General features: G+C 44.8%; 2 protein-coding genes across 6 annotated transcripts; one reads left to right on the top strand and one right to left on the bottom strand.

The window, feature by feature from the left end:
* Window positions 1-407: 407 nt before the first annotated feature.
* On the bottom strand, window positions 408-26,006 carry Rpn6 (regulatory particle non-ATPase 6). Of its 5 annotated transcripts, none has more exons than XM_065447990.1 (10): window positions 25,848-26,006; window positions 24,062-24,160; window positions 23,605-23,729; window positions 22,690-22,761; window positions 21,636-21,693; window positions 18,931-19,220; window positions 17,899-18,072; window positions 7,056-7,217; window positions 2,832-2,883; window positions 408-768 (listed from the first exon to the last, which is right to left on the bottom strand). In XM_065447990.1, exons 1-10 carry the CDS (start codon window positions 25,990-25,992, stop codon window positions 626-628), a joined length of 1,320 nt encoding a protein of 439 aa, XP_065304062.1. In that variant the 5' UTR covers window positions 25,993-26,006; the 3' UTR covers window positions 408-625. The 5 variants fall into 5 exon arrangements, with proteins under 5 accessions (XP_065304062.1, XP_065304061.1, XP_065304063.1 ...); XM_065447989.2 differs by having other exon boundaries at window positions 24,062-24,163; window positions 25,848-25,987; XM_065447991.2 differs by lacking the exon at window positions 25,848-26,006 and adding an exon at window positions 25,484-25,747 and having other exon boundaries at window positions 24,062-24,163.
* Window positions 14,543-17,268, top strand: LOC135915028 (uncharacterized). The gene has a single exon (XM_065447988.2). The coding sequence runs from the start codon at window positions 14,661-14,663 to the stop codon at window positions 16,641-16,643; it is 1,983 nt and encodes a 660-aa protein (XP_065304060.1). The 5' UTR covers window positions 14,543-14,660; the 3' UTR covers window positions 16,644-17,268.
* Window positions 26,007-27,115: the final 1,109 nt, after the last annotated feature.

Here is a 27,115-nt window from a genome sequence, read left to right as displayed (position 1 = left end):
ACATACACAGCAAAGTGCTCTGCTGTGTGCACTTTTCTGTGTATCCAGTCAGAATGTTGCACAATCTAACTTCTAGCATGCTGAATTTATTTCATGACAATTTAGTTGTCTGCTATGTATGAATGCTTAATAGGGCGCAAGTGATGCAGCCGAATGTGCTTATTCAGGGAGAACCAGAAAACCAGCAAATGGTGTGCCAGTGTGGGGATTAAACTGGCAGCTGGAACCATAAATAAAAAACTGGTTTTGCCAGTGGAAAGCTGGCCATGTGGCAACCCTAAATGCTATAAATGTCAACACCTGTACAAGGAAAGTGTTCATAAACGTTATTGTTACCACTATTCCTGACGCAGCCTAAAATAAAAACAGCTGGGAATCACAGCCTAATAAGAAAATTCAACCAGCAATAGTCCTTTCCAAAGACTGCTTTATTATTGTTTTATCTTCTTCTCTCTTCTTCCATGTGAATGGATTTATATCCTTCCAAAAAGGAGCCGGGTGGGACGAAGGTCAACTGGGCGAGGTGTTATGTACAGAGGTCAGGGCGGTGACATGGGACAAGGCGCGGCTATAAAAAAAAGGAAGGGGGCAGGAGCAGGGGAGGGCGAGAAAGAGGCACCAACTCCTAGGAGAGTTTCTTGGCTTTCTGATACAAGGAGTCCACTACACGACCCATACTCTGGATGGTCTCCAGCGCTGCCTCGTAGGTCTTGTCCACAGTGGTGTTCTCAAAGATGATCAGCACACCTGAGCCTTGATCAAGGATGCCTGAAGGACAGAAATCGAATGAGTGAATATTATGCGAGGATAAAGAAAAAAGTAGAACTCCTATAGTAGTTTAACAGGGACGAAACACACACATAACTTGGCTTTCGTGTCCTATGTAATAGCCACACTTGCTCTCCCGCAATATGGCTTGAGGACTTCTGGCAAAAACCAAAGAGCATTGATAAAAGCAACCAAAAGATGAAAAGGACTCCATTTCAAAGGGATAAAAACATGCAGGCAGTTACACTTAGATGCGGGGTCTTACACATGCTCTTGGATAAAGGAACAACAACACAGCAGTGCAAGAAATCACAAGAGCATTTGTTGCACCTTTCATAGACTAATACCTGCTAGCCCAGTTGCTATCCTCAAAACATGTTGATGGGCGCGCGACAAATCGAGGAAGCCCGACTCACCGGGACTGGAGAGCGAGCTAATGTGTTTGCCCCACGGTGAACGCCAACACCTGATTTTTCGCACGTGCGGTCACGCGAACGGTGGCGCGCTCGAATGATCGTGTTCGTCCATTCTGGTGTAAGCCTCGCGAGACTGTCTCGCAGAAGCATCGATCGGCAAGCGCGCGGAACATCCGCGCTGCTTGCCGACCCAAGAGCGAAAGAGGAAGAGCCAAAGATGTTGGTCGGGCCTAGTCGTGCAAGACCAACCTAGCTGACCGCCGCCAGCACTAAGCTACGCGGAGAAGCCGGATTACAGGAGACACGAGACATGCAGGGAAAACATACCCAGGGACGGGCGAGAGCCTCACATCGCCACATCTTGCAAACCTCATTATCTGAAAATTTTGCTGATTTAAACTAGCAGATAATCTATTTGACTGATATGCATCCTTGGTTTAAAAAAAAAAAAAAAGCTGGCAGACTTTCCTTAAAAATTCTATGCATTTGTACAATGAAAAAAAAAAAAAGATAGCTTTCATTAGCAGCAGAAATAAAGGCCAACCTTGCTTTTTTGAATCTCTCGCCGAAATTATGCCACCAATGACATGACTACTTGACTCATGATATAGTACTTTCGAAGCACACCAAGGTAATTTTTGTGCAGGAAAGTCTAACATAGTTTGCAGGCTGTATCTGTTCTTTAATGCAATGCTATCCCATTTTCGTTAAAAAACAAGCCTCTACCATATATTGCAACAAGCTTCTTGTGGGCCTGGTCTGGAAAACTGATCGTTCAGTCAACAACTTTTACATGTTTTTACATTGTGCTCTGGTGCAGCAAATCTCTATCGTTTGTAGAAGCCACCATTTTTGCTTTTTAGAATTGTTACATACCTGCACAAATTAGCATAATTTTCCTTAGCAGCCAATCTTGTTTGCATGCCAATTAAGCATGTTCTTGGTTACAACTACCACTGCTTCACCAACACTGTATGTGGAACGACTACGATTGCTGAGTAATTACTCCCTTATTAAAAAGAAGCACACACACAAATGCATAGTGACTCCTGATGCAATGGCAATCACCAACTATTAGCGCTCATATGTATGAATAAATACTGAGCTGACCTACAGTGGAGGTGAAGCCGACTTCCAGTACTCTGTTATATCCAAAAAATAATATCTTGACCCCAAATAGAACCAATATCATCTATTAAGCTAAGAACAGATATTTAGTTGAATATTTTGGTACAAGCACAGAGGCAATGGTAAATCTCGGTCTAGTGGCTCCAGACTAAAGCTGGGACAGATCACTGGAAACTAGGAAGGTCATGGCCATTGCAGTGGTCGACAACCGCACACATACGCCCTGGGCCTGGCCAAGGTAAGGGGTTCACCTGAATACATCTTGATTGGAGAAGGTCAGCATGAAGAATGATATGCAAGATCTAGTGGAAGTGAGATGGGCCACAATCAACAGGTCCTGGCATAGCAGCAACGGCCTCAACTTATGCAATCAGATTGAGGATAACATTAGCCCGGCTAGCCAAACTTCAGACTGACCTTAGCCAAACACTCAAGAAAACCCAAATGAGACGAATTACAAAACACCACATGCGACATTAAATTTATTTCCCACTGTCAGCGTGCAACAAGTGACCTTACCACTGAACTTCTTGTCCAGGATCATCTGGGAGAGCTTCTTTTCTACCTTTTCCTGTGGAAGAAAGCGTGAAGTTGTCGACATGTTCTGATGAAGCACACAATGCTCGGAAAAAATGCACACCCCAGGCTTTTCATTTACACCTGAGCACTCTGGTCAATGTCTACATGTGCAAAGCGAGCTACAGCATACACAACCAGGAACATGTGCTACAAGACATACATATCCTATGCAGCCATGATCATTAAGTGAATGTTCTAGGATTGTTCAACCAGCAAAATGGCTCAGTGATGGATCTGTATGCGGGACCATATGCCGGGGATTGCCAAGATGCTAACCTTGTGTCCCATTACACTCGAACATAGACACTTTGATAGAACCAAAGCGATCTGCTTCAAAGGCTACACATGCACGAGCTGTAACCCCATTGGTATGGTGCAGAATTAGCAATTTGAACACTCCAGAATTATGGCCCTCTTTTATCTGCATCTCACTTCCTCACAATCCTGTGAAGACCTGTGTGTTTATACACGTGCAGGTATGTCTATTTTCTTTGTAATATCTAGGAGGTTCAGCCTCTCTTATTTTTTTTATTTATTATATTTAAGGGGGTTGCAAGTGCTAAAACCATGATCTGATTATGAGGCATGCACCGTGGGAGACTGGATTCATTTTGACCACCTGGAGTTTTGTAATGTGTTCCCAAGGGCACTATAGCATTTCGCCCCCATCAAAATGCAACCGCCGTGGGCGGGATATGATACGGTGACCTTGTGCTTAGAAGCAAGTGGTTGAGCCTCAGCCACAGCTCAGTTGTCAGGCAGTTGAGCTTGCCAACACTTTGAAACACGAAATACAAGGCGGAGTTACTGGAATTTCCAATGGTAAATCTTAGTTTCAATTATGTAACGTAAGCTGCCTTCTCAGCCTAGCATGCTACGATTGTGAAATGTGGTTTCCATATTACAGTAAAACCTTGTTAAGGGGGGAGGTGACAATGAAAACTTTTTTTGTTTATGGGAATAAATTGGTGAAATTTGGCAAGAAGGTGATTTGTTACGCTATCAGACTCAAATTAGTTTTGTGCTATGTATTATACTTTTCTAGTTACAATTGACAGCCTCTAATGGTTGTCCCCAAATGAATGAATTACACATAAGTTCGCCAAGATTTTCACATCTGCATGTTAACAAAGGCCCATTCTGTGCAATAAAGGTATTGGTTTATTTTATAAATGCCAAAATGAGCACAAAAATATTTTTTCAGCTTTCCTATGCATATTGTCTTACTAACGACTTTTGCAAACGCCCATTATAAATTTTTTTATGAGGCGCAGTTAAAAATGGACAGCTTTATTGCACTTATCAATGTTTCAGGATCTAAGTGAAAAAGACAGAATGATTTTGTCTTCGTTCATTGTAAAATGGCAACGGGATGACTGAAAGCAACTGTGCAAAAAATGAAAGCTGAGAAAACGGAGCTCAAAGTTTCATTTGTTGTAAACATTTAAATCTTTATTTTGAGCACCAAAAACCCACTTGGGATGTAGTCCTTTGCCTGTGGGGACACATTTGCTTTACATTTTGATGTTGTTTTTTGTGTTCTTACAGCAGTTTCATACACCTTAGTTGCCTTTTTGGTCATCATGCATCCATCCGCCGTGCAGAGGCAGGTAGGTGACAGCGCACTCAAAACATCCGCTCGTGTCTCTCGTTGCGCAACCTCTTTACTAGTGGAGTTGGAGCTGAAATCCGCAGCTGAATATTTGATGCGAAAGCTTCTGCTCTGCAGATGTCGCATTGCTGTCACAACCACACAGGGACATAACGCCACCATCGCTCGCGGTCACACCTTCGCTCGCAAACGCGCCGTCGCCGTTGCTTGCGGTCCTCCTTCATCATCGCTTGCGGTCGCGTAGGTGTACTGTGGTCGCGTTGTCAGCAGCGCACGCAGGTGCGCTTTCCCAGTCACTGACATGCGCCGGTCGTGCCTCTTCAACAAGCTCGGCGGCGTCCACTTCTACGAGTAGTTTTCGCCCTTTTTTCTATGCTTTTCGTGGTCTTCAGTACACGTGAGCCGTTCTGAACTTCATTCCTTTGGGGCTCATCGCAGAAAACTTGCGTAAGCTGCCACGGTCGTCAATCACGTTGATAGGAACGTGCAGCTGAACGTGAACCTCTCTCATGCGCATTTACGCAGTAAATGCGCATGAGAGAGGTTCGCCAGCAATTCAAACCGAGAAGAGGGGGCTGGCTGAAAAGCTGCCTGGCAGCTTCAGTAAGTTTGAGGCCGCTGTTGCTGCTAGGCCGCTGAGGCATCAAACGAAAATACCGTATTTACTCGCATAATGATCGCACTCGCGTAATGATCGCACCCCTGAATTTTGTCGTCAAAATTCGATTTTTTTCATTTCCCGTGTAATGATCGCACCCTGAACTTGCCGCAGCGATATGTCGTGTGCCAAGTCTAGCTAATAATGATCGCGCTTACCATCTGTCGAATGCTACGCGAACGACTTGTCTGCACGCACCAAACATGCTTAAGTAGATGCCTCATTTTATTACTTTCATCACTTTCCGCACTTCCATGGCAACAAGAGGTACAACCAAACTTGCTTTTATTATGGGTAGGCATTATAATGGTTGAAGACAACAAAAGCAAAAAAGGCGCCTTTCGATTCTTTTCATCTTCACTCGTGAGCACGCAACAAATCGCGCGCGGCAATGATAGTAGCCACGTTTACACTGATACGTTAAAAGTGTACCCTATTCATACGCCGAGGTTTGTAACACAGCTAAGATATTCGCCCACCCTTAGCGGAAACGTGCCGTGTTAGGGTAGTAGTGAAAACAGATGCCGTAGTTTCCGCAGCACGCCGGCCATGCGTTTCTTCACTGGCAGCTAAGCGCGCCCATCTGTTTCTGTCCCCTCAAAGTGGACATGGCTACGTTATTGCCGCAAACTTGCCGATATTAACGATATTATTCATCACTGACACGGAAGAAACTGCTTCAATGCACGTAATGTACTCACGAGAAGAAGAAAAAAAAAAAAAAGATCGCGTTCAGCGCGTTCGGCTTGCTACGCCGGCCGCCATTTTTGTTTTGGTGTCCCGCACTCGCATCCCGCAGCAAACGCGGGACGAAAAAAATTTTTTTTTTTTTCCGCGGGAAATTTAACTCGCGTAATGATCGCACCCCTGAATTTGCGTCAATTTTTTCTGACAAAAAAGTGCGATCATTATGCGAGTAAATACGGTAAAGTTTGTTGCACGAAGTGAATAAATACTGCATGTTTTTTTCCCCTTTCATCGCTTCCTCTCCGAATTCCGTTTCTGGCAGGTAAGTGGTCAATCTCATGCTATTTCAGCCAGTTAACAGTACTATTGTTTAGCACATACTTTTTCCGAGCTCCGGCCAACTACGGTTTAACGAGGTTTCACTGTACTATCGTTTAGTACATATGTTTTCCAAGCTCCAGGCAGCTACGGTTTAACGAGGTTTCACTGTATACATATGGCGAAGCTGAATCTGCACGCTATACCTGTTGGGTGGTACAGAAACCAGCCTTCAAGGAGAAAAGGACGTGAATGGTTGGACAATCCTTCGTAACGGTCGAATGCATGCACGGCAGCCATGTCAAGCACCATAAACAAGTCGATGTCAGTAGGACGTGGATTTCCTTGTTTGTGGGGGCACTTTCCTCTCTGAGCCACAGATTATGCACTGCACTAGGTATGCAAAAGCACAGTCACATGTCAGTAGAGACATACAGCCATGTCAATTGAAATGAGCAATCACCAAACAAAATGGCGGCCGTGACGTGTCTCTGGCGCAAATGATTGCTTCTAGCACTTGGTTGTTTGTGTAAACAAAAATGACAACGCACACGTAAGTGTAATGCGGTGGCATTCTCGCAATTTAAGTGCAAAGAAAAGGTGTATGAGCACTCTTTGGAGTCTGCTGGTCTTGTGCAAGATAACATTTCAGCGAATTTTGCCTATGTGGGATTGCAGTTCATTTTGTTGTCGAGAGGTATGAAATGCGTTGAATCTATGGGCAATCGCCGGAGATACAAAAATACTTCGTTGCTGCGGGTTTCGCCTGTATTCAGCGAAGGCATTGTAGGCGGAAAACTACTACACTGTGAAACAGAACGAAAGCAGACAAGGTGAGCACCAAGGGCAGCCAAGATAGCCGCTTGTTGTGAAAGGTGTGTGAACTCACCATGGGCAGCTTGATGGTGCTGGCAATGTGGGACACTTGGACACGCGAGTACGGTTCCACGATTCGGCACAGGTTCTGCTCCAGCATACTATCGTAGAGAGTGTCTAAGTGTGCCTGTATGATAGGGTCATCCACCAGTTCGTGCTCATACTTCTTCAGTGCCTGCACATCAATGCAAAAGAAGGGTAAGAGGATACACATTTCCATTTCATAATAAACAGTCTATCCAAGCTGCTACAATCGACGATTGTTGCAACAGGCTGCAATAATCCAGAGATAAAGGACCACTGTATCAAAAATTAGGGTCACTGTATATTGTGGAACGGCACAACTTCACATATACTGCTGTATAAGCCGTAGGCGATCGAAAACATCGAAATTAAAATGAACAACTATAAACACATTTAAGTGGTAATTGTACAGCCATGTAGCGTGGCCTCTTCCTGTTCGCCGTTTTCCAGATGGTAGTTGCTGACAGATGGTACTTTCCTAGCATTATAGCATATATGCACGCGCATAATAAATGGCAAGATTAACCCTTTCAGGGTCAATGGCGTAAATATACAGCGCCGTCTGTACGTTTAAAAAGCGCGCCAATTGCCTAATTTCTTTTTTCCCCTGGCATGTGCATATGTGAGAATACAGGGAATTTTTTTCTCGTGCCTCCCACTTTCGGTTTTCGTTGCATGGTTTGTTTTAGAGCTAGTTTGCTCCGGCACGTCTATACACTACTCCTCGCGCATTGGCACGCGCGTGCAGGCGGCGGTTTGGGTTTTGCTCCCCGGGCAGTTTCAGCTTCTTGCACTCACAAAACTGATAACTATCTCGTTACTAATCACTCAAAAGGTGACCACCTGCTTCTCACTCATTTAGTGCTCACAGGGATGTGCATAGGAAGGGTGCCGCTGTGCACGTGTTTCCTTTTCATTTTTTCTAGGAGACTTGTGAAACCTAATCGCCTCTGGTTAGCTATAAGATGAAGATTAGCGAAAGTTTGTCACACGTTTTGCTTTTTTGACGGGCCTACAACCACAGTCTGCTTGAGTGCGCTCACCTACGCAGCTCGATTACGCGATGGACATAAATATTAATGCAAGAGCAAGAACATTTGACAGTTGCAAAATATTATCGTTTGCGCATTTTTTAAGCTTTTAACTACGTGTATAACAATGCATCAAATTTTATTGTTTTTATTCATGAATAAACAGTACATACATACCAACGCAAAATATTTTTTCCTCACTTTACGGTCACCCTAGAAAGGTTACGGTAATTTTTTTTCAAAATAGGTAGCTCAAAAAAATTGGAATGTACAATAAAATAAATCGACCCTGAAACGATTAACAGCTGGCCAGTGCTGCTGTGTCAGCCACCTGCCTCAAACGCATCGCTTGAGGCGAGCGGCTGCCCAAGCATTTGTGACAATCACCATCAAATCTGTCGCATGAAACAGAGCTGCGGCACCAGGCAAGTTTAACTCTGAGCCCAGATCTGGGCACCACTGCACTGCATGCGAGACAGCTCAGCCACACCACATGGCCCGCTATCTGGACACCATGAAAAGCAGCCCATCTTCTATTTTTGTGTGAACTGATGCTGTGAGAAATAAAGCGGTATCAAAACGAAGCATTCTGTGATCGACGGCAGTTGTTTTTGAAGCACCATTTGCTACGACTTTGCTTTGAAGTTGGTTAGGCCTAGCGGCACCCTCGACACTTGCTTGGCACAACTGTGCGTGGCACTGAGCCGACAGTGGTGGGCGGTGATAAACCACTTACCGTGACCTAAAAGAAAGTCCTTTAGAGTACTGCGCACCTCATTCTTTCATACAGAAATACATCTTTCTCCCATTGGGAAAATCAAAGATTTACTCCCAATACACTGAAGTTGCGATAAACAAAAAAAAGCCGCAGTTTCACCCAAAAGGCAAAGCATCAATTTCGATAACAAATCAGTAGACAGTTATATGAAACGTAAGGATAGTAGTTTTATCGGCTGTATAAATGTTTAAACATTTGATTACTAACTAAATTAACAAGCATGGTGTCACACATGCAGAAGCTGACATGAACACGTCCCACTCAATGACTGCGGAAATTTTATCAAAACGCTGGAGTGAAGTGCTGTAGCAGGAGCAAGCGAATTGACCTTTGTGTGGTGTCTCGCTTCAATGCGAACTAAGCGACAAGAACACAGCGCTGTGCGCCTAGATGCGTAGACCCCTTGTCTCCATCATAGATCACTTTCAAGATAGGGCCCATGGGGCGGCACCGTACGCAACCGCCTCCGGAGTAGGATGCCTCTCCTGTTTGCGCCAGTCCCACATGTAAGTTTTGGGAACTCCGCACGGCCGTGATTCGGCCCGATTTCCAACTGTCTCCGCACATGTGATCACTTTCCTTAGAATTGCGGCGCCGTGATGAGCTCGGCGTGTCTTCGCAGTCGGAAGTTCCATGCTGATAGAGCAATCGCAGAAAACAGGAAGACGGATGATGGTCTAACCTAAGCTATGGCCTACGGCAGCTAGGCTCGAAACGCATACGAGGCGGCCATTCTGAAATGCCGATGGTGATATGGCAACATGATTTAGGGTCGTACTCGATTCTAAAGTGCACCCAATTTTTGGACCTGTTTTATCGGCAAAAAAGTGCGCGTTAGATTCTAGTAATTTTGGTATGTGGTCGACACGAAAACTCCTGCCAACAGGGTGTTGCACTTTTTGCCACTAGTATATTCATTCCTTTGCATATTTTTGCAAATTACACAAGCAGCCTGAAATAGCTGCGTGATGAGCACTGCCGGACGCATGTATTGCCACAGAAAAGTATGTTTTATTTACACCAGCTAGACAAAATCTACCAAAAATGTGTCTGTTGTAGTGTCGATTACAGCAGGGTCCATTAAAAGTATAATTTGTCTCGTTGATAACGTAAGCAGAAAAAACTAAAGGAGAAGAATGGTCTGTTGTATCCGAAAGTATGTTGTATGTAGATTCACTGTAACAGGCACGAACTGTGTTGTAAGCTGGTACCATAAGCTGATAGTAGAAATCAAGCTTATTATTCCAAGATTGACATGGTTCTTGACATGCCTTGTTGCATTCACTCTGAAAAGACATTGAAGTAATTTTCTGTTTTTAATGTAGAGTCAAGCGCTTTTATAACAAAGTGTTCCGGATGTCCAAAGCCCTTCATTATACAGGTTACTTCATCGTAAGGACTGCGCACAGCAGCACTCACAATAGAGCAGGCTAATCATGTCAAGGGAAAGACAGAAAGCAGGAAAAACTTTATCTAACATGAATTCAGAACTCGGTGAAGTAATTCGATAACTTTTTTTTTTGTGCACGCTGTTTTACTATTATTTTTGGTCACTTGAGATTAAGTACAGTCAAACCCGACTATATCGAACCCGTTTACATCGAATTATTCTATATATTGAACAATTTCTGGGCACAGTATAGTTACAATGAGTATATATAGCAAAAATTACGTTTACATCGAACAAAAATAGCAGCGACTTCCGATATATCGAACGTCGAGCGGCAGAAAAGTGCCCCCAGAAGTTGGCTTTCCCTCGTGGTTGTGGGGAAACCTGACTGCGCGACTTTATCCAACCGCTCTCCCTACCGTGACCGCGCTGCTGCAGACGAGCCGTTGACACCCCCCTGCAAAAAATGATCCTGGCCCGCCCGCAGTGCTTGCTCAGACAGCCAATCAGGGGCTCTTGTGCTCTCGTCGTGCAAAATGGCGGAAGTGCGAGCTGTCTTGGTGCTTTTCTAGTCCATTGTGTGTGTGCCTTGTGGGCCTTCTCCCGCAGTGTTGCCGTGATGAAGCAGCAAAATTTGCCTTTTGTCGTGAAGCTCGAACTCATAAATCGGGTCGAATGCGGTGAGAAGTCGGATGTGTCCCCGCAGCGTGAATGATTCCGAGGAACACTCTCAGGACGATCTTGCCACTCTCTCGCCCCGGTGCCCGTGGCGCCCGACGCGTACGCACGGCCATGTACGAGTGGTTCATCCGAAATTGCTTCAGCAGTGCCGGCTTCTGCATGCTCGGTGATGACTGTAAATTCTGATGAATGCGACGCAGCCGTTGCCGAAACTTGGCGCAAGCTGTCAGAATTTCCGGAAGCTATTGACGAATCAACAGTGGACGAGTTGGTGAGTGCAAATGATGGTGTCGCGACCATGGGAGAGCCCGAAAACGAAGACTACATTGCCGACGTCGTACCGAGCACAAGTGAAAGTGGGCACAATGAGGAAAGCAGCGACGGTCCTTTGCCTACATCCTCCGAAGTGATTGGTGCGCTCGCACTAGTCCGGTGCTTCTGCACGAATGCGGAAGGTTGCGGCCTCAACTGCTCCCGACTCCTTAGACAATGTGGAGAAATGCGTGCGTCGCAGGCAGCGAAATTGCCCGAGCAGAAAGAAATGCAGGACTATTTCATGCGAAACTAAGCTAGTTTCTTCAATAAAGTGATTTTATAAATAATATGTGCTTTTATGACATCCAATTATTCAGAAGGCTTATATCGAATTATGCTCTATATCGAACTGATAGGCGTTTTTTTTGCAAGTTCGATATAGCCGGGTTCGACTGTACTTAAAAAAACTGCACAACCATTTCATTCGGCCAGTAGAAGGTCCACAGAGCCCTTCCGACTGACCTTGCATTTAAAGAGACCTGAAACGATTTTGACGATCTTGTAGAAATGTACTTAGTTGTTAGAGTAGGTCCTTCTGATCATTAATGGATGGATCGAAGTGCTCTGCGTAAAGCGTGTAATTTATTAGAATGTTTTAAAAATGTGCATTGCTGCCAATCGCAGCACACCACTCGGCTGAATTATCAGCCGCCCCTAACCATTTGATGTAGATTGCTCTAATGACCCCAGTAGGGAGAGCTATCTGATTGGCTGCCCAGGGCACGTCATCTGTAATTTTTCCAACTTTATGGTGAATGAATGTTGTTTGGAATAGTTGGAATGTTAGTTAATTTGCTTCCATAAAAAGAAAGTAACAGAAACAATGCAGAAGGACAATTTCTCACTACACTTAAGCACTTCCGGTACACAGCAAGCGTTGTCTGCTTGTGTTACAACATGCTCCGTTTTGATGAGAGCTCCGCCGTCAGTGTCGGTCTCAGCCTTTTCGCGAACACCCTGATTCGCATTTGTTGCGTTGTGGGCTGTAATGTGGTGACTGGCAATATGTCAAGCTGGGACACCGTGTCTCTCTGCAAGGCAGCAGACGAGCGAAGTGGTTGAAGTGCATCATACTGTCGCTATTAGATCGGTGCCAGGATTTGCACATTTGCCCCCGTCACTTTACACCACAGGATTACTACCCCGATGCGTTTCGCGAGTCCAGTATTTGGGTAAACGCAAGTGCAAGGTAGCTGGGCCTGGCCGCTTCACCATGCCGTTTCATGGGATGAGCAAAACCGCAAATGTGAATGGTCTGCACGGTGCAGCCACCTGGTGGCACAGAGCTCAACCAAACACAGCAGCAGTAACGAAGTGTATTCTTTGCTGCTGGTGCAAACTTTTTGCAGGAGCGTAATTGTGAACACGCTGTTTTTGTAAATGTTTAAAATGTTTAACACTTGGTGAAAGCAATGTTAACTCTGTTTCGCTGGTTAAGCTCTGCACCACCAGGTGGCTGGACCGTGCAGACCGATCATCAGCTTGAGTTTACGCCTCCACCTATCCGTCGAAATGCCCAGCTTGACTGTGGTTAGTGGAAAACCAGGCACGTTCGGCACTGCAACAGAATGCTCTCAACGCACGCTGCTTCGATAGCTCTCGCTTGGGGTCGACTGCCAAGCAGCTGGCAGAGAGGTCGAAGAGGCTCTGCGCGCTCAGTCATAAAAAACTGGAAGTAGACAACACAACGAGCATTCATAATGCACAGCCAGTGAAGGTGGAGCTTAGCCCCGATCACTCAGCGAAAGAGTTGAGGAGAAAATACATGGCTACGGAGGAGGGTAACTTGTGTAACTGTCCGTAGCTCTCTTAACCCTTTCGCTGTCGGACCTTTCTGGCAGTGACGCACCCCCAGTGTCGGCTTGGTTTCAGATAATGAGCATAACAGGGAATGAACATAGCAATTTATTTTTTATTATGATGGGTATACAAATAACATAGTCAATGGAATGTGCACATATCAGTGTTTTGCAGCTGTTGTTAGTAAACATCATCATCATCAGCCTGACTATAACATGCGTTCAACATTCGAATCTGACGATGCTGAACTCGTCTCTTCCTCAGATGAGACGCTGTCTGAGTCCGAATCCAAGCTCAGCTTGTATTCTAAACCGGAAGAGTCACTGCTCCAATGAGCAGACGAAGGTCCCGCGCGCTCAGCCATCCGAAAGTAACCGCGCACAGGGAGGATGCGCTTTCAGTCGCCCGCACAACGGAGAGAAATGGGACATTGTGTGATCAAGAAGACAGAGGGAGATGGAAAAAGGCTAAAACAAAGTTTGAGGGGCTTTAAGTTTACTGTTGCAAGCCGGAAGCGAGGGCGCGGTGAGAGAGCGAAAGCAGCAATCAAGTCGTGTCGGTCTCTTTTCGGAGAGGCAACGGCGCGTGCCCCTATACTTGACGCGCCGTAGCAGACACACCAACAGAAGAAAAATAAGAACCTTCAAACCAGCGGAGATGGCAGACCAACACTTGAACCCATAACCACACGCCCACGATGCATGATCCAGCGAACGTAGAGCGTGCGCGCCACTCAGCAAAGAGAGGGGCGAGTGGCAGTCGCACCGTACTCTTCAATACATGTACCAACACTGTGCAGGGCGAAAATAAGAACTTGTAGAAAGATTCAACAGATGGCACACAGTCCAGGAGCGCCAGCTTTGCGCTCAGGCGCGAAATTTTTAACGCACGATAGAGAACATACCACTACGTCAGTGACACTGGGGGGGGGGGAGCGCGATGACATACCGGTACGTCCGTGACAGCGAAAGGGTTAATAAGAGATGCTTCACACAGATTGTGGTGTGAATGATTAACTTTAGCTGTACCCTACGCATCTACAAAATTTGACCGAACCATTTCAGGGGCCCTTTAAAGAAGGCCTACAGCCGGTCCCGCCATGTCAATTGTTGATGTCGAGTTTCAGCAGAGCTTCCCAGATCCTCGGCCATGAAAATTGCTCCTCTCGCAAACCGGGTGTTATACCCAACGTGCTTAGTCGTAATATCGCAAATGAACAGAGTTAAGGGGAGACGCGGGTCGAAAAATCGCGGTTTTCAAAAAAAAAAATCACTTTTTTGTTTTAAGCTGCATTGTCATCTTTGATGTATAAACTTTTATTTCTGTAAATATCAAGCCAAAATTCGCACGAGAAGTCACCAAAAAATGCGCCTAAGTGAGCGGCGGTGACTCTATAGTCCACCGAAAGTTTAGAAAATCCGCGCCGTTTGCATCGTTCGCACGCAATCGAGCTTCACCGGCGGTCATTTGCAATCATTGGGGCGTGGAGCGTCAACCCTTTCCTCCAAAGTTCAATGGCTGTCAGTCTCGTATGTTCACGGAGAATAAAAGAAAAACGAGAAAGAAGACGAGACTGTCGCGCATTTTGAATTGCGCGCCATGCAGCGCGGCCCCGCCATTGGACGGCGGTGCTCCCTTTGTGCAGCAAAGCCGAACCACCGCCACAGCGCGTTCTCGCTAGCCGCACAGTTTCCCGTGTCCTCTCCAAGTTTTCTTGAGATGACAAGCCCGAAAAAGTGCAGTTCCGACGTCCGCAAGTATGGAACTCGGCACAAGTACCGAGGGAAACGGCGTAAGACTGTTAAAAAAACGACAGCCGGAAGCGACGCCCGCAACGCTCCGACGTCGGTTAGGCCTACCGCCGACACCGGTCACCGCGACAGTGGTGAAATCGACGCTGCTGTGGATTTCGTGAGTGCATCGCAGAAAAAGATGGAATTCTTCAAAAGCGAATCAAGGTCGGTCGGCGCCCCTGTTGCTAGCACGGTGTTGTGCGAGATCGGCGCATTGACGGCACTGGTGACAGGTTCGGTATGCCCGACTTGCTGTGAACGGAAACTCGCCGTCCGAGAAGCAGCTGAGAAGCGCAAAGGACTTTCGTCGCACCTGGAGCTACGCTGCGAAAATACCGACTGCCCCGAATCTGTGCTTTCATTCACGCACACGTCGAAGCGGATCGTCTCGGCCGGCGCGTGCGGTGACCCCGGGGTGAACACTCGCTACGACAGCGGGAGCTCGCGCGACGGCTTTGCCGTAAACGTGAAGGCTGTTTTGGCAGCGCGTGCTATAGGAGTTGGATATGAGCAGCTTTCGCGATTTTGTGCGATCATCGGCCTTCCAAAACCGCTGCATCACAAGACATTCTATGCTATTTCTAAGAAGCTCCATGGTGCTGCAATGGAAGCTGTTAGCCAAAACTTGGAACTGGCGCGAAAAGTCACGAAAGACGCCGTTGGCGGCGGCGATGTGCCAGTCATGTTTGACGGCACTTGGCAAAAAAGGGGCCATAAAAGCCACAACGGAGTGGGCACAGCTGTTTCCCTGGACACAGGTCTTTGCTTGGACTTTGAAGTCCTTTCAAATTACTGTCTTGCTTGCAGTATCCACAAGGACATGGGTGATGATGATGAGGTATGGCAAGCCTTTCATCGTCCTGTATGTGAAAAAAACACCGAATGTTCATCCCATGCAATGGAACCTGAAGCAGCAGTGCGCATATGGCAGAGGACTTTGTCATACGAGACCCCACTGCGCTTCACAAACTTCTTGAGTGATGGGGACAGCAAAGCCTTTACTGCCGTCTGTGGGGCTGAGGTGTACGGTGACACTGTCATCGAAAAAGAAGAGTGCACCAACCACGTTGCAAAACGCCTAGGCACTGCTCTGCGAAAAATGACAACGCCACTGCCACGAGGTGAAAAGCTAACGGTCGCAGCCATCCAGAAACTGCAGACATACTACCAAATAGCCATAACAAATAACAAGGGCAGTGTGCGCAGCATGTACACTGCTATATGGGCCTCATATTTTCATTGTTGCTCCAGTGATGGGGCCAGCAGCCACAAATTTTGCCCTGCTGAACCAGATTCCTGGTGCAAACATAGGCGTGCTGAAGCACTGGGGGAGCCTACACCACGCCACACCCCCTTGTTGACAAAAGCTCAGGGCTTGGCAATTATGCCTATATATAAGCGCCTTACTGATGAGAAGCTCCTGGCTCGGTGCCTTCATGGCAAGACGCAAAACGCAGCAGAGTCACTCAACAGCAAGATATGGCTGCTGTGTCCAAAAACAAAATTTGCTTCCCGGACATCTGTGGAGACAGCCACGGCTATTGCCGTGCTGTGGTACAATAAAGGCCATGCGGGCTTTGAAGAAGTCTTACAAGAGATTGGAGTACTTCCCCCAGAAGAGTTGGTCACACATAGCGACCATTCTGATGACATGCGCGTAAAGAAAATGAACTTGAAGCGAACCGCAGAAGCAAGGGCGCACCGTCGTAGCGCAGTGAAAAGGGCTCGCACCGAGGAGACCAACCGTAGGAGCCGGGAAGGGCCAAGCTACAGTGCAGGAGCATTCTAGAAACTTTTGTGTGCTTTCTGTGAAGCTGCTCTTGAGTGTGACAAAGATTAATGCAAAAACAACTGGATTTTGAAGAATAGAAGGTTTTGAAACTTTCAAACCTGTTTTTCTCATTTTCAATTTTTTTTATATTTTCGTGTCTTCCGGGAAGCCTTTTGTACACTTAGAATTGGTGTATACTAATGAAATTTGGCACACATACTCTTGAAGGTATGTAGAATACCGATATCTACTTGAAATTTCAATATCAGTCGTCAGTAATTACAATAGTACGAAGTTATGTCTCAGGGAACTAAAAGAAACAATGGTCGAAGTGTCAAAATTTTTTTCTCCCACTTCCTATAACTGAACACGCTTTTTGACTAGATATCGGTACTCTGTGATCTAGGAAGAGCTAAATAAGCTATAGCACGATACCTTTTGTGAAAGTTTAGTTCATAAAAAAGTGCCCGTAAAGACCCCTATAATTTGCACTTCAGTATAATATAACTCGAGAACTATAGCAGCTACACAAAAACTAATTGCATATTTGAAATCTGCATAAAAAACTCTTCAGTTGGCTGAATTTTGAAGTCTCTGGTACAAATAATAAAAAAAAAGTTGTTTCGAGGAGCCTCTCCCCTTAAAGCGTGAAAGGTCGCAGGGTACTGCCAGCACTATAACCGAGGCACCAGCCACAAGCTCAACGAAAATGAGTTGATTCGAACAAAAAACAAGTTTTGACCTCAGTTGTCTATGGATTGTATTGAGACATAAAGGTGTAGGTTGCCAACGTAATGCTGAAAATCATGGGCTTTAGAATATTTCTTTTAAAATGGTCAATTTTTCCGTTTTATGATATATGCAAGGGTTGAATTCAAGCAATGAAAGTAATGAAAAGTCATGTTGCAATCGAATAAATACTATGTTCAATCCTTCCTTTGATGAATCCTCTACATTTTGATGTAGAGGTGTTCGACTATATGCTATAGCCATCAAATAAGTCACTAATGCATTATTCCACCAGCACCATGAGTTCTGTTTAAATATAGCTCTATATAACTATAACTTCCGAAAGACAAGGTGACCCATCACAGGTGGTGCAAAGTGCAGAGAGAGTAACATGCATGTGGTTGGTTGATTTCTTCTTACTGTTGTTGACCAAACCGAAATTCAATGCAATCAAGTTTCTTTCACGTATGCCATGCACTAACTTCAATATCACAGATACATGCAGTGTTGTGTCGGTTGTCATCAAAAAGCAGTGTTTACATACCTCCTGGAATTCGGCGAGGGAGCGGCGATGGCTGGCCTTGGCAACGCTTTTCATGGCTTCCACCTGGGGCCCCGCATACCGCAGTGCCAGTTTGCCCATGACAATGGACTGCACGTCCTCTGGCAAGTTCAGCATGATCTTAGACAACAGCATGTACTTGAGTGCTATGAGGGCCTGCACGATGAAGAGAGAAGGGCCTCCCCATGTTGAATGAATGCAAGAAAGAGTCCTTGCATACAAGCAAGCACATACTATTACAAGACCATGAAAGACCAAATGAACTGTTCACTCATTACAGCAGCAGTCCACCACGCATCACAGAACACTGAGTGAAGGCTAGGCTGTTCTTTTCATGTGTACTCCACTGCTAATGAAAATCTCCAGCCGAGCTCTTTGTTATGGACTGCACCAAGAGATGGAATTTACCTTCACAGACGAAAATGACTTTTTCTAAAAGTAAGCTTTCATAATGAAAGTGGTGCATTGTCATCACGATTTGCTACAGATATCAAGCACACAGGGGTGGTATTCTTGGGTGAATACTTTGGAGGACAACAAGATCAGTTTCGCGAGCCTCTGCATCAGACTTGTTGAAGTGTGCGTCCAGCAGCGTTTCTGGTACTCTGCATAGATAGGAAGGTTGGCAAAGTCCCAAAAATGCTGGGGCCGATTACACCAATGCATACAGCACAGAGTCGTGCAAAATCTCGCCAAACTGATAGTACCTCAGAAAGTTTTTGGTTGAAAATACCACTCAAAATCGTAGTGGTGCACAAAATGAACCAACAGTATCCGAGTGCAATCTGCAGGCAATTTATGGGCCCATTTTCTCTGAAGAAAGGTGTGCGTTAGATTTAGGTAATGCATGGTACACAAGCGGTTACGAGTCCAGCCCTCATCAGTATTCAACCACCGCAGCTGAGAATCAAACATGTAACCTCGTTGTTAGCACCACAACACCATAGTAGTGAGCCACCGCGACAGGTCGTTCTAAATGTCAAGACATGCATGCTCATGTACTTGCTAACTTGCCTTTGGAGAGTCAACCGAGTCGTAGCACTCAAATGCCTCATAGAAGTAGGAGAAAGCCGTTTTGAAATCGCGTTCGTCAGCAGCATGCAGCACCCCACTCTGCAAGTCAAGGGCCGCTTGCAACTTGGGGGGGCAATAAATGGCATTGGCTGTTGTGCGAGCACTGGTCAGGGCAGCACGTGCCTTGGGCAGGTTGCTCAGGGCATGGTACACTTTGCTCTCAAGCAGCTGCACTTCTACCAGCAGGTTCTTGTCATCCAGCTTCTTCAGCTCCTTTAGGAGACTGCTCCCTGCATTCAGCACATTTGCCGCACATCACTGTGATCTGCTCTGTAAGCAATGCATGTCTCATTCAGTAACACAGCTGGGACGCCACAATGACGCTACCTGCCGAATGAGTTTCGTTGAGCCTCAGCCAAAAACTTTGCTACCTTTGCACTTGATCATTGCAGGACGGCAGCTTCATACAAATGTTCTTTCGTTGACAGCCCAATGGCATTCCCATTAATTTCAATGCACATTCTCTCTCTCACACGCAGGCACACGCACACACGGACAGACAGAACCTCTGACTGACTGACTGTCTGAATGTTGGTATGAGATGAGACAGATGGCTAATCACAATACGCTCTAGAGCGTCTTGTGAAAAGAAAAATTAAAGAAAAAGAAAGAAAGCCTTGTAATAATTATAGAAAAATGATATCACACAGCCTTTAAAAATTAAAAACAGTACACACAAAAGAAATTACACCGCAGCTGCCATAACCTACTAAAGGGACGTTGAAGAGGTTCTAGAATTGGAAGATCTAAAGTGGTCTGGAAGGCTGCCAGAATATAATTCGACACCTGAAGTTATTTTCTCAATTGTATGCATAGCTGCACCGTAATCTACGTTTCAATTTTCGTAGAAACGCCGCCCTCCTGGTGCGCCACGTAAGCGCCATATTGAAATCATGCACATCGCTGATATGAATATGCGGAGATGACTGACATCACAATCATCTTCCTCATGAGAGCCTGTTACCCGAACAGCGGCTGCTTGTTTTTGCTGAATCAAAGAAACTTGTGGCTTGTTAAACTGCGATTTTCGTATTCAAGGGGTGAGAAACTATAGTAATTTGTTGAAAGCTCACTTAATCCTCAGCTGAATTTTTAAAATTTTTGGCATCCAATGGTCCTTTCCCATTGTAACTGTATTGTGAAAGTTTCATGAATTGTGCTTTATTATTTCAAATGCTACAATGCTGTACTTTTTGGGAGCAAAACCGGATGCAGGTCTTCAAAGGTATGCTATAATTGGGAAACAAGAAAGCTTACTTTCATTGGTTACACGAAGCTTTACACAGGCCCACTTTAGCCTTCCGATGGTAAAATTAGCATTGTAATGGCAATAATTTTTCAGTTGGGAGGTATTTTTACTACTCAAGCGTGTTGCATGATTGCGGCAGGTAATCGGAAAGGCCTTTGGTGCTGCTTTCCCAGACACACACGGTGCTGACAAAATTGGTACAGATGAATGCGTGATATTTTGCGACTGGTTCAGGCATACAAAAGTAAAGCACAGCACACAACTTCACAGACCTCTCTTGTGATGGCAGTTGATTTCTTGCATAAAAATCCTGTTACATGATTTATTGGGTGACATTTCTGTCAGAAGTCTCTGACCTATCATGAGATGGGGCCCACCTTTGATTACCAAATGTGGGTTGTCATATTTTTATTCATAGCTTCATTGCTGATCTCGTTTGGCAGATGACTATACATTTTCTTTGTTAGTTCCTGCTTTTTCCCACTTTACAATTTCTAATAAAATCATGCATTAAGGACCCTTAGTTACAAATTATCTTTATAAAATATCAACATATTATGCTCTACTTGTGCTTGCAACTGCCTGTAAATGCTTTCTAACAGTAAAAGAATACTGTGCATGGTCTCTTGACCACTCGCGAATGCGAAAAGTGCAGAAAGGCATTAGCATTGTGAAAAGACATCACAAGATTGCAGTCCATGCTACAAAGACACATTGTATATATAAATTGTAATGGATTCATCATTCACGGCATTCTATTGTGACACAAAAAAAAAAGTTAGAGAAAGAAAAACAGTTTTGAGAAGCAAACACTACGCACGATAAACAAGCGCTACACACAGTAGTACTTACTCTGTTCAGCCCTTCTCCAATTTTTCTGATCAATAGATAAGACATCATGCAACTGAGAAAAACTATAATGTGGTGGTCATTCTGACAAGACCCTTCTTAGCAAAGCAGCATACTAAGGAAAACGGTATGTTTATTCTGTAATTATTCACAAAGGAAAATGGTGCTGTACTTTCAAAAGTGCACTGGGTGTTTATGGGTAATTAATCTTTCTCAATGGTCCTCACTGATGCACTGTCAACTCCGTGGCACTGTAATGAAGGGATGCCTCTGAAGTTAATCACATGAATTAGAAAGAAAAATAACTGAAATGCAGTGTCTAACCAAGTTGAGGAGCAGTGGTATCCTATACTGAGTACATTTGTTGTGCAGATGCAAATGTAGTCATCAAGGCATTCTGGACAGGGTTGTGAACTATTTTTGGTAAGGTCATTTATTAATAGTGCCTTTTTACCCAGAATGACCAATGGAGCAAGGGTATGAAAGATCCTGCATCCATGAGTTTCATGTCAAGGAACATAGCAAACTAAGATTCCAATCAGCTTACCTAACTGAAGAGCTTCAGTGTAGCGTCCGGTGTCATAGTAGAGGGCTATAAGCCGCGCCTGCAAGATGGTAGCGACACACACATCAGCCACAAAAGGGTACTTGCACAACCTGCAGTGCTATGCCATCCTCCAAGGCCAAATACCCATATGGAGTTAGGATTTACTGCTGCTGGCTACAGCAGCCACAATAATTCATTAATTAGCATGCTCCACCAATGCGCTGGTGCTGTAGTGGCAATTCGGTGCAGCAGAATGAAAACACACGCCGAGCACAGCAGGCAACTTGAATTATGATTGAAAAGGTAAAACAAACAATATCTGGCAAGAAATGAGATTGGCAGTAGCTTGCCAATACACACAGAAATATATGCGATTCAGACCATAACAACCGCCCTTTCATTCATGTGTTTGGCAAATGGCAAATATACACTGCCATGCTACTGCACTAACGTCTTGGCAACATGCAGTACCTGTGCCTGCTAGACTAATGCTGAAACTGCCTGCTGCAAGGAGGCCACACAGACTACTGCTACAGTGATGCAGGGTTTCGTATTAACCATATGTGGTGCTTTAATCATGTTATGAGTTTCTCACAGAAGGAAACAAATGCAAGAGCAGCATGCAATGTAGTTTTATTAAATTAGTCACCTGCTGCTTATGTCTCTATCTAGTGTAGTTACACATGACCAATGCTGTTATTTAGCTGTCAATGAAACAATTACTTGCCTAGTCTACTTCCCCTAACTTTCATCTAATAGCAGATATGTACAGCCTTTGGTAAAAAATAATCGCCAACTACAAAATAAACAAAATATTAAAAAATAACAATGAAGCTTTTCACATTTACACACAGTTCAAAGCAAGTGCAAATGCAGCAGTGGCAATTTTTGTACCTTAAAACTAGCAACATTCCTACATGCATAATATACGTCTACAAGCACCTAGTGAAATACCTTGTCGACGACTGTCGGTGCATGAACTACAGAATAAACTTGTCTGCAATACCTAAACCTTCAAAAAAAAAGCAGAAAAGGGAAAAGAATGCATACGCGCCTCTAGGGACTGCCGCAAGAAAGTCCTCTTCTCATGCTGAGCCCAGTCTATACACTCCTTGCACAGTTCCACCTAGACAATGGATTATTCAGTGTCACCAGATGCATCAGCTCCTTTCCCTCTACATGGTCAAATACTTTTCAGTCACATGCATGGCACCTAAACTGCACCTTACTGAGCATATAAACAAGAAAGCTGACTTCACAGTAGTACTAGCTCATCTGGGCAATTTAGGCATCAATTAAAAAAAGTTATCTCAATTAATCTAAACTTTTTAGTTGAACAATTGGATCTGCAGATGTACATGCATGAGCTAAAGAAAACACACACTCATGGTTTTTGTTAACAGAAGTTGAATAAAAATAAAAATCTGATTACACAGTTGCTTTTAATATCACATCAGTGACACTTTGCTTGAGTGTACATACATACGTCAAATATATAAAACTCACAAATACAATCACTGCTTTCCCACTGGCTTGAAGTGCAGCGCACACAACAGGTACACCATCTTAGTCGCAACACTTTCTTGCTACTGCTAAAGCTAATGAAATGGAGACATTGGTGGCGACGTTTGCCTGATCATGTAACATCAACCAATTAATTGGGATCAGAAAAATGCATTAAGAAGCACTGCTAGATGAATTGCAAGGCTAAGTAATCGCTCAGCCCTAATCTCAAGACACCTGTAGCACAACTTAACAAAACTTACTTTGAGGCATTACCTTTGCAATTATTCATGCAATGCCTGAAAAGGTTACACTCTAATGGTTTGCACCCAAGCAATGTACCTCAGACCAATTAGAATTATACCTGACAGAGGAACAAACATGCTTCTCTCATTAGTGGCTACACTTATCAGATTCCTATTCTTGGCACACTGAAATGGGGGCAATTAAATGCCAGAAGTCTCACCTCAAGACCCGTGCCAGCCTCCATGTCGAGAAACATGTCTACAAGGGCGCGAACCAACTTGGCTGCTTTGGCTTTACTGATCAAGTTAAGGAATGGCCGTGTGGTCTTGATCAGGTTACCGAGCTCTGAGAAGAAAATTGTAAAGATACAAGTGTGAAAATGAGTTCCTCCATTGGAAACGCACTCTGCCAACCACAATACAAATGACGCTATTAAAGAAAAGTAATCCTTCAAAATTGAGCAACTTTCTTCATTTCCACAGCAATACATATGCACACGCAAAGGTCAAGGTACACATTCATTTCAGTACTGGCTTGCCACACTCACCTAGCTTACATTCAGATGGTGCAAGTCCTTTGATGCCAAGAAATCTTTATCATTAAGAGTTAACAGTATTTGACAAGACATAATCCACTGATCACATTTAGCAATTATTTCAAAGAGCAGCATTGGTTACCTTTAGCTTTGCCCTCTTTGCTGAGCTTCTGCCCAAGGTCCAGAATACTCTGCACTCTGTCCTGTGAATCTTCATCTTCAGTTGACTCCTCAGTGGGTGCTACTTCAAATCAACAACAGGCACTGCATCAATCATAGACTGCTACGGTCATATATGAGGAATATGGTAGAAAGGAGAGAGGATCAGCACACCAAACCAAGAATTGAAGAATCCCACAATGACATGATAAAAATATCAAACCTAGCAAGAAAGTAAAATATCCAGCTGCCTAGATTGTGTTGCTCACACTTATCTCGGCATAGTGTGCGCTTAATCCTAAACTTAAGCCTCATATTTTCACGCTTCGAATTTCATTTCGCCGTTGCCTGAAGACGAATCAATGCCAATTGTTACATCACACAAATGCTCCTGGATTGTACAAGTCACTGTCAGAGCACTCCAGATAATTTCTACCGCCTGCGGTTCTTTACCGTACACCAACATCAGCGAACGAACTTTTTTTTTTTTGCTTGTTTGCATTCCTCCTGCGAACGCATGCAACCGGCAACCGAAGCCTTGACCTCGTGTCCAGAAGTGGAACGTCATTCGCTCAACCACACAGCGACGAATCACCCACCCGCCTGTGCTGCCAATTTTGGCATAAGCGCTGCCAACAAAGGTACTGAAATACCGCACGACTACCACCTGCAGTATGTAAATTACCGTGGTCCATAAGCTCGTGGTAGACAACCATTGTAGAGGGACCCGCAACAACACAAACGAATTAGGTCTGCTCCCATACAAACCTCAAGCGACAATACCGACAACAAACACGATTCGGGTGAATGATTGCGCAACCGGCGAACCCCAGAAATAAACATTTGGCGCGGGGGTCGTAGCTGTCGGCGCCGACGTCACCGTGACAGGCACATTCATGACGTCGAGGTACCAGCGACAAGGAACATTAGGTTTCGGATCGCTTTAGTCCGCACAGAGCTCACGTTTAATAAACTCAATGGGCTATCGCACATCGACCGTAAATTCTTTAGTTTTCTCGTTGTGGCCGTCTACGCACACGCATGAATGAATCGACGTCGTACTAAAGACACACTGCAAGCTCAGCTCCGGCGATATAATAAATACAAACGGCGCGCTCATTCGTAACACGTGCACAAAATACTCTGCCAGTCTCGGTATTTTTTACGCAGCCGGCGTGATCAAAACGCCAGCAGACAGCCGAGATCACGACAGTTCAGCTGCTTTGTCGCTGTTCGCAATGCGGTGCTAGGTTGTACGGAGAATTTAGCCTCCTGCGACCAAACGAGGCACTGCACGATAGACAATTTTTAAAACCAGTGGTTCTTTTCAGCTTTTTTCCGAACTTCAAAAATATATAGGCGGAAACAACGCGTTGTGAAGAAACGTAGGCTGTGCGCAACTCACTGGACAGGTTCGCCGGCGGTGCGTTTGACCAGCACTGAAAACAGCAACTCATGCTACACGCGTGTGTTCGAATATGCCGAACCCGCGTGCAGTCAGCCTTGTCAAACGTCACTTCGCCCAAGTTTCAATGCAATGCATCTTCAATTGACTTTGTAACCCATCGAATCGGCGGTGGAGGACGTAAAGACCCCGTAAACGGTGATCGGCTACGGGAACCAACGAGCAGGGTGCCCCATACTAAGAGACGGGTTAGGCCTACAACCACCGCGATCTACCTCTGTTGAATAAAGTTACTGCGACTTAAAACGAAGTAGAGAACAGGGAAACAAAAGTTGACTGAAATTAAAGAATTTTTTCCACTCACCTGGCGGTAAGAAAGGAGGCGGGTCCTTATTTTTGTCTAAGTTCACCGTCACTCTAGACCTCTCTACAACTGCTGCAGCAGCCATCTTTACATAAACTCTCGCGAAAGTTCGCTGTGGCCGTTGAAACTCGCGAACTCGTGACATGCGCGCTTGCAGCGCCGGAAACAGCTGGTGTGCAATAGCAACGCGTTGGCAATAGATGTCCGAGCCGTATTTGCTTTATGAAAGTTGACAAAAAACAGAATAAACTCAAGCAAAAACATTTTTTTGACACTTTTTCTAGTTATTGCACTAAAATAATTGGATTGATGGGTGGATGGATGTTATGAGCGTCCCTTGAGGAACGGGGCGGTGGGTTGCGCCACCAAGCACTTGCTATTATATGATTTTATGATTGTGTATATTGTGTATGATTTTTCTCTTTTCAGGGCACAGGAAGGAGTATGAAAGGAACTTGGCGCTGTGGCCAGGGGAATTCCTTTTTTATGTATGTGCTACACTAGTTCACATGCCAATCTTTAGTGATGCTGATGTGATTTTGCAGCACGGAAATCAGAGGACCCACAAGCTGGCAGAGGCATGCAACATAAAGAAAAGAGGAATCATGCGTGTCAGCCAGACATCAATATCCGTTTTACAATCCAAAGTAACCTTGTCGCACAAGGACTGGTCAGGTGCATAGTCTCTCACATTTTCATGCACCTGGTGTCCACACATAATTTATTTATATCTTTAAATCCGTGTTGTCCTTGCGGTTTGTTTCCATCTGTCTTTTTGTTCATCTTGTATAATAGCTGGATTTCCTTCTTGTGTAATAGCTGGGTTTACTAACTTTTTGTTTGTATTCCAACAGGCGTTTTCTGGGAATTAAATGTAGTTATATCAGGGATTATTCCGCACAGTTTGTTGTCCTCATTGTTTGTGCTGCACATTACCATAAGTCGACAAGCAGAGAAGGCCAGCCTGTGACATTACATTGAGACGGTCTGTTACAAACGATAGTGTAAATGCATTGTACACTGGAAACAAAGGAATAATGAAGTGCAGCACAGATTAATTAAGCACCAGTGAAAACATGACTTGCTATTGCCTGCACAGCATGCCCATGATCGTCGAAGACAGCATTTATTCCTGCAGTAATGAGATAGGTGGATTGCTCATTCACAGTGTGCCTTCCCACACTATCTGGGCTTCTTCAAACAAAGATTGCACCCCACAGGCATGACAACGATTCACTAAAATGCCTAGTTCATCATTGTGCACATTG

The sequence above is a fragment of the Dermacentor albipictus genome, chromosome 1 (genome assembly GCF_038994185.2).
Source record: "Dermacentor albipictus isolate Rhodes 1998 colony chromosome 1, USDA_Dalb.pri_finalv2, whole genome shotgun sequence".
NCBI lineage: Eukaryota > Metazoa > Arthropoda > Arachnida > Ixodida > Ixodidae > Dermacentor > Dermacentor albipictus.
The sequence above is the reverse complement of the archived record's forward strand: the minus strand, read 5'-3'. Positions and strand labels throughout refer to the sequence as shown.

Excerpts from the sequence above, each read along its gene's own strand:
- Rpn6 (XM_065447990.1), bottom strand. The coding sequence starts at position 25,992 with ATGTCACGAGTTCGCGAGTTTCAACGGCCACAGCGAACTTTCGCGAGA. Across the intron at positions 22,762-23,604 it reads AGGCTGGCACGGGTCTTGAG|GTGGAACTGTGCAAGGAGTG; the intron begins GTGAGACTTCTG and ends TCCATTGTCTAG. Across the intron at positions 769-2,831 it reads CCTGGACAAGAAGTTCAGTG|GCATCCTTGATCAAGGCTCA; the intron begins GTAAGGTCACTT and ends TCTGTCCTTCAG.
- LOC135915028 (XM_065447988.2), top strand. The coding sequence starts at position 14,661 with ATGCAGCGCGGCCCCGCCATTGGACGGCGGTGCTCCCTTTGTGCAGCA.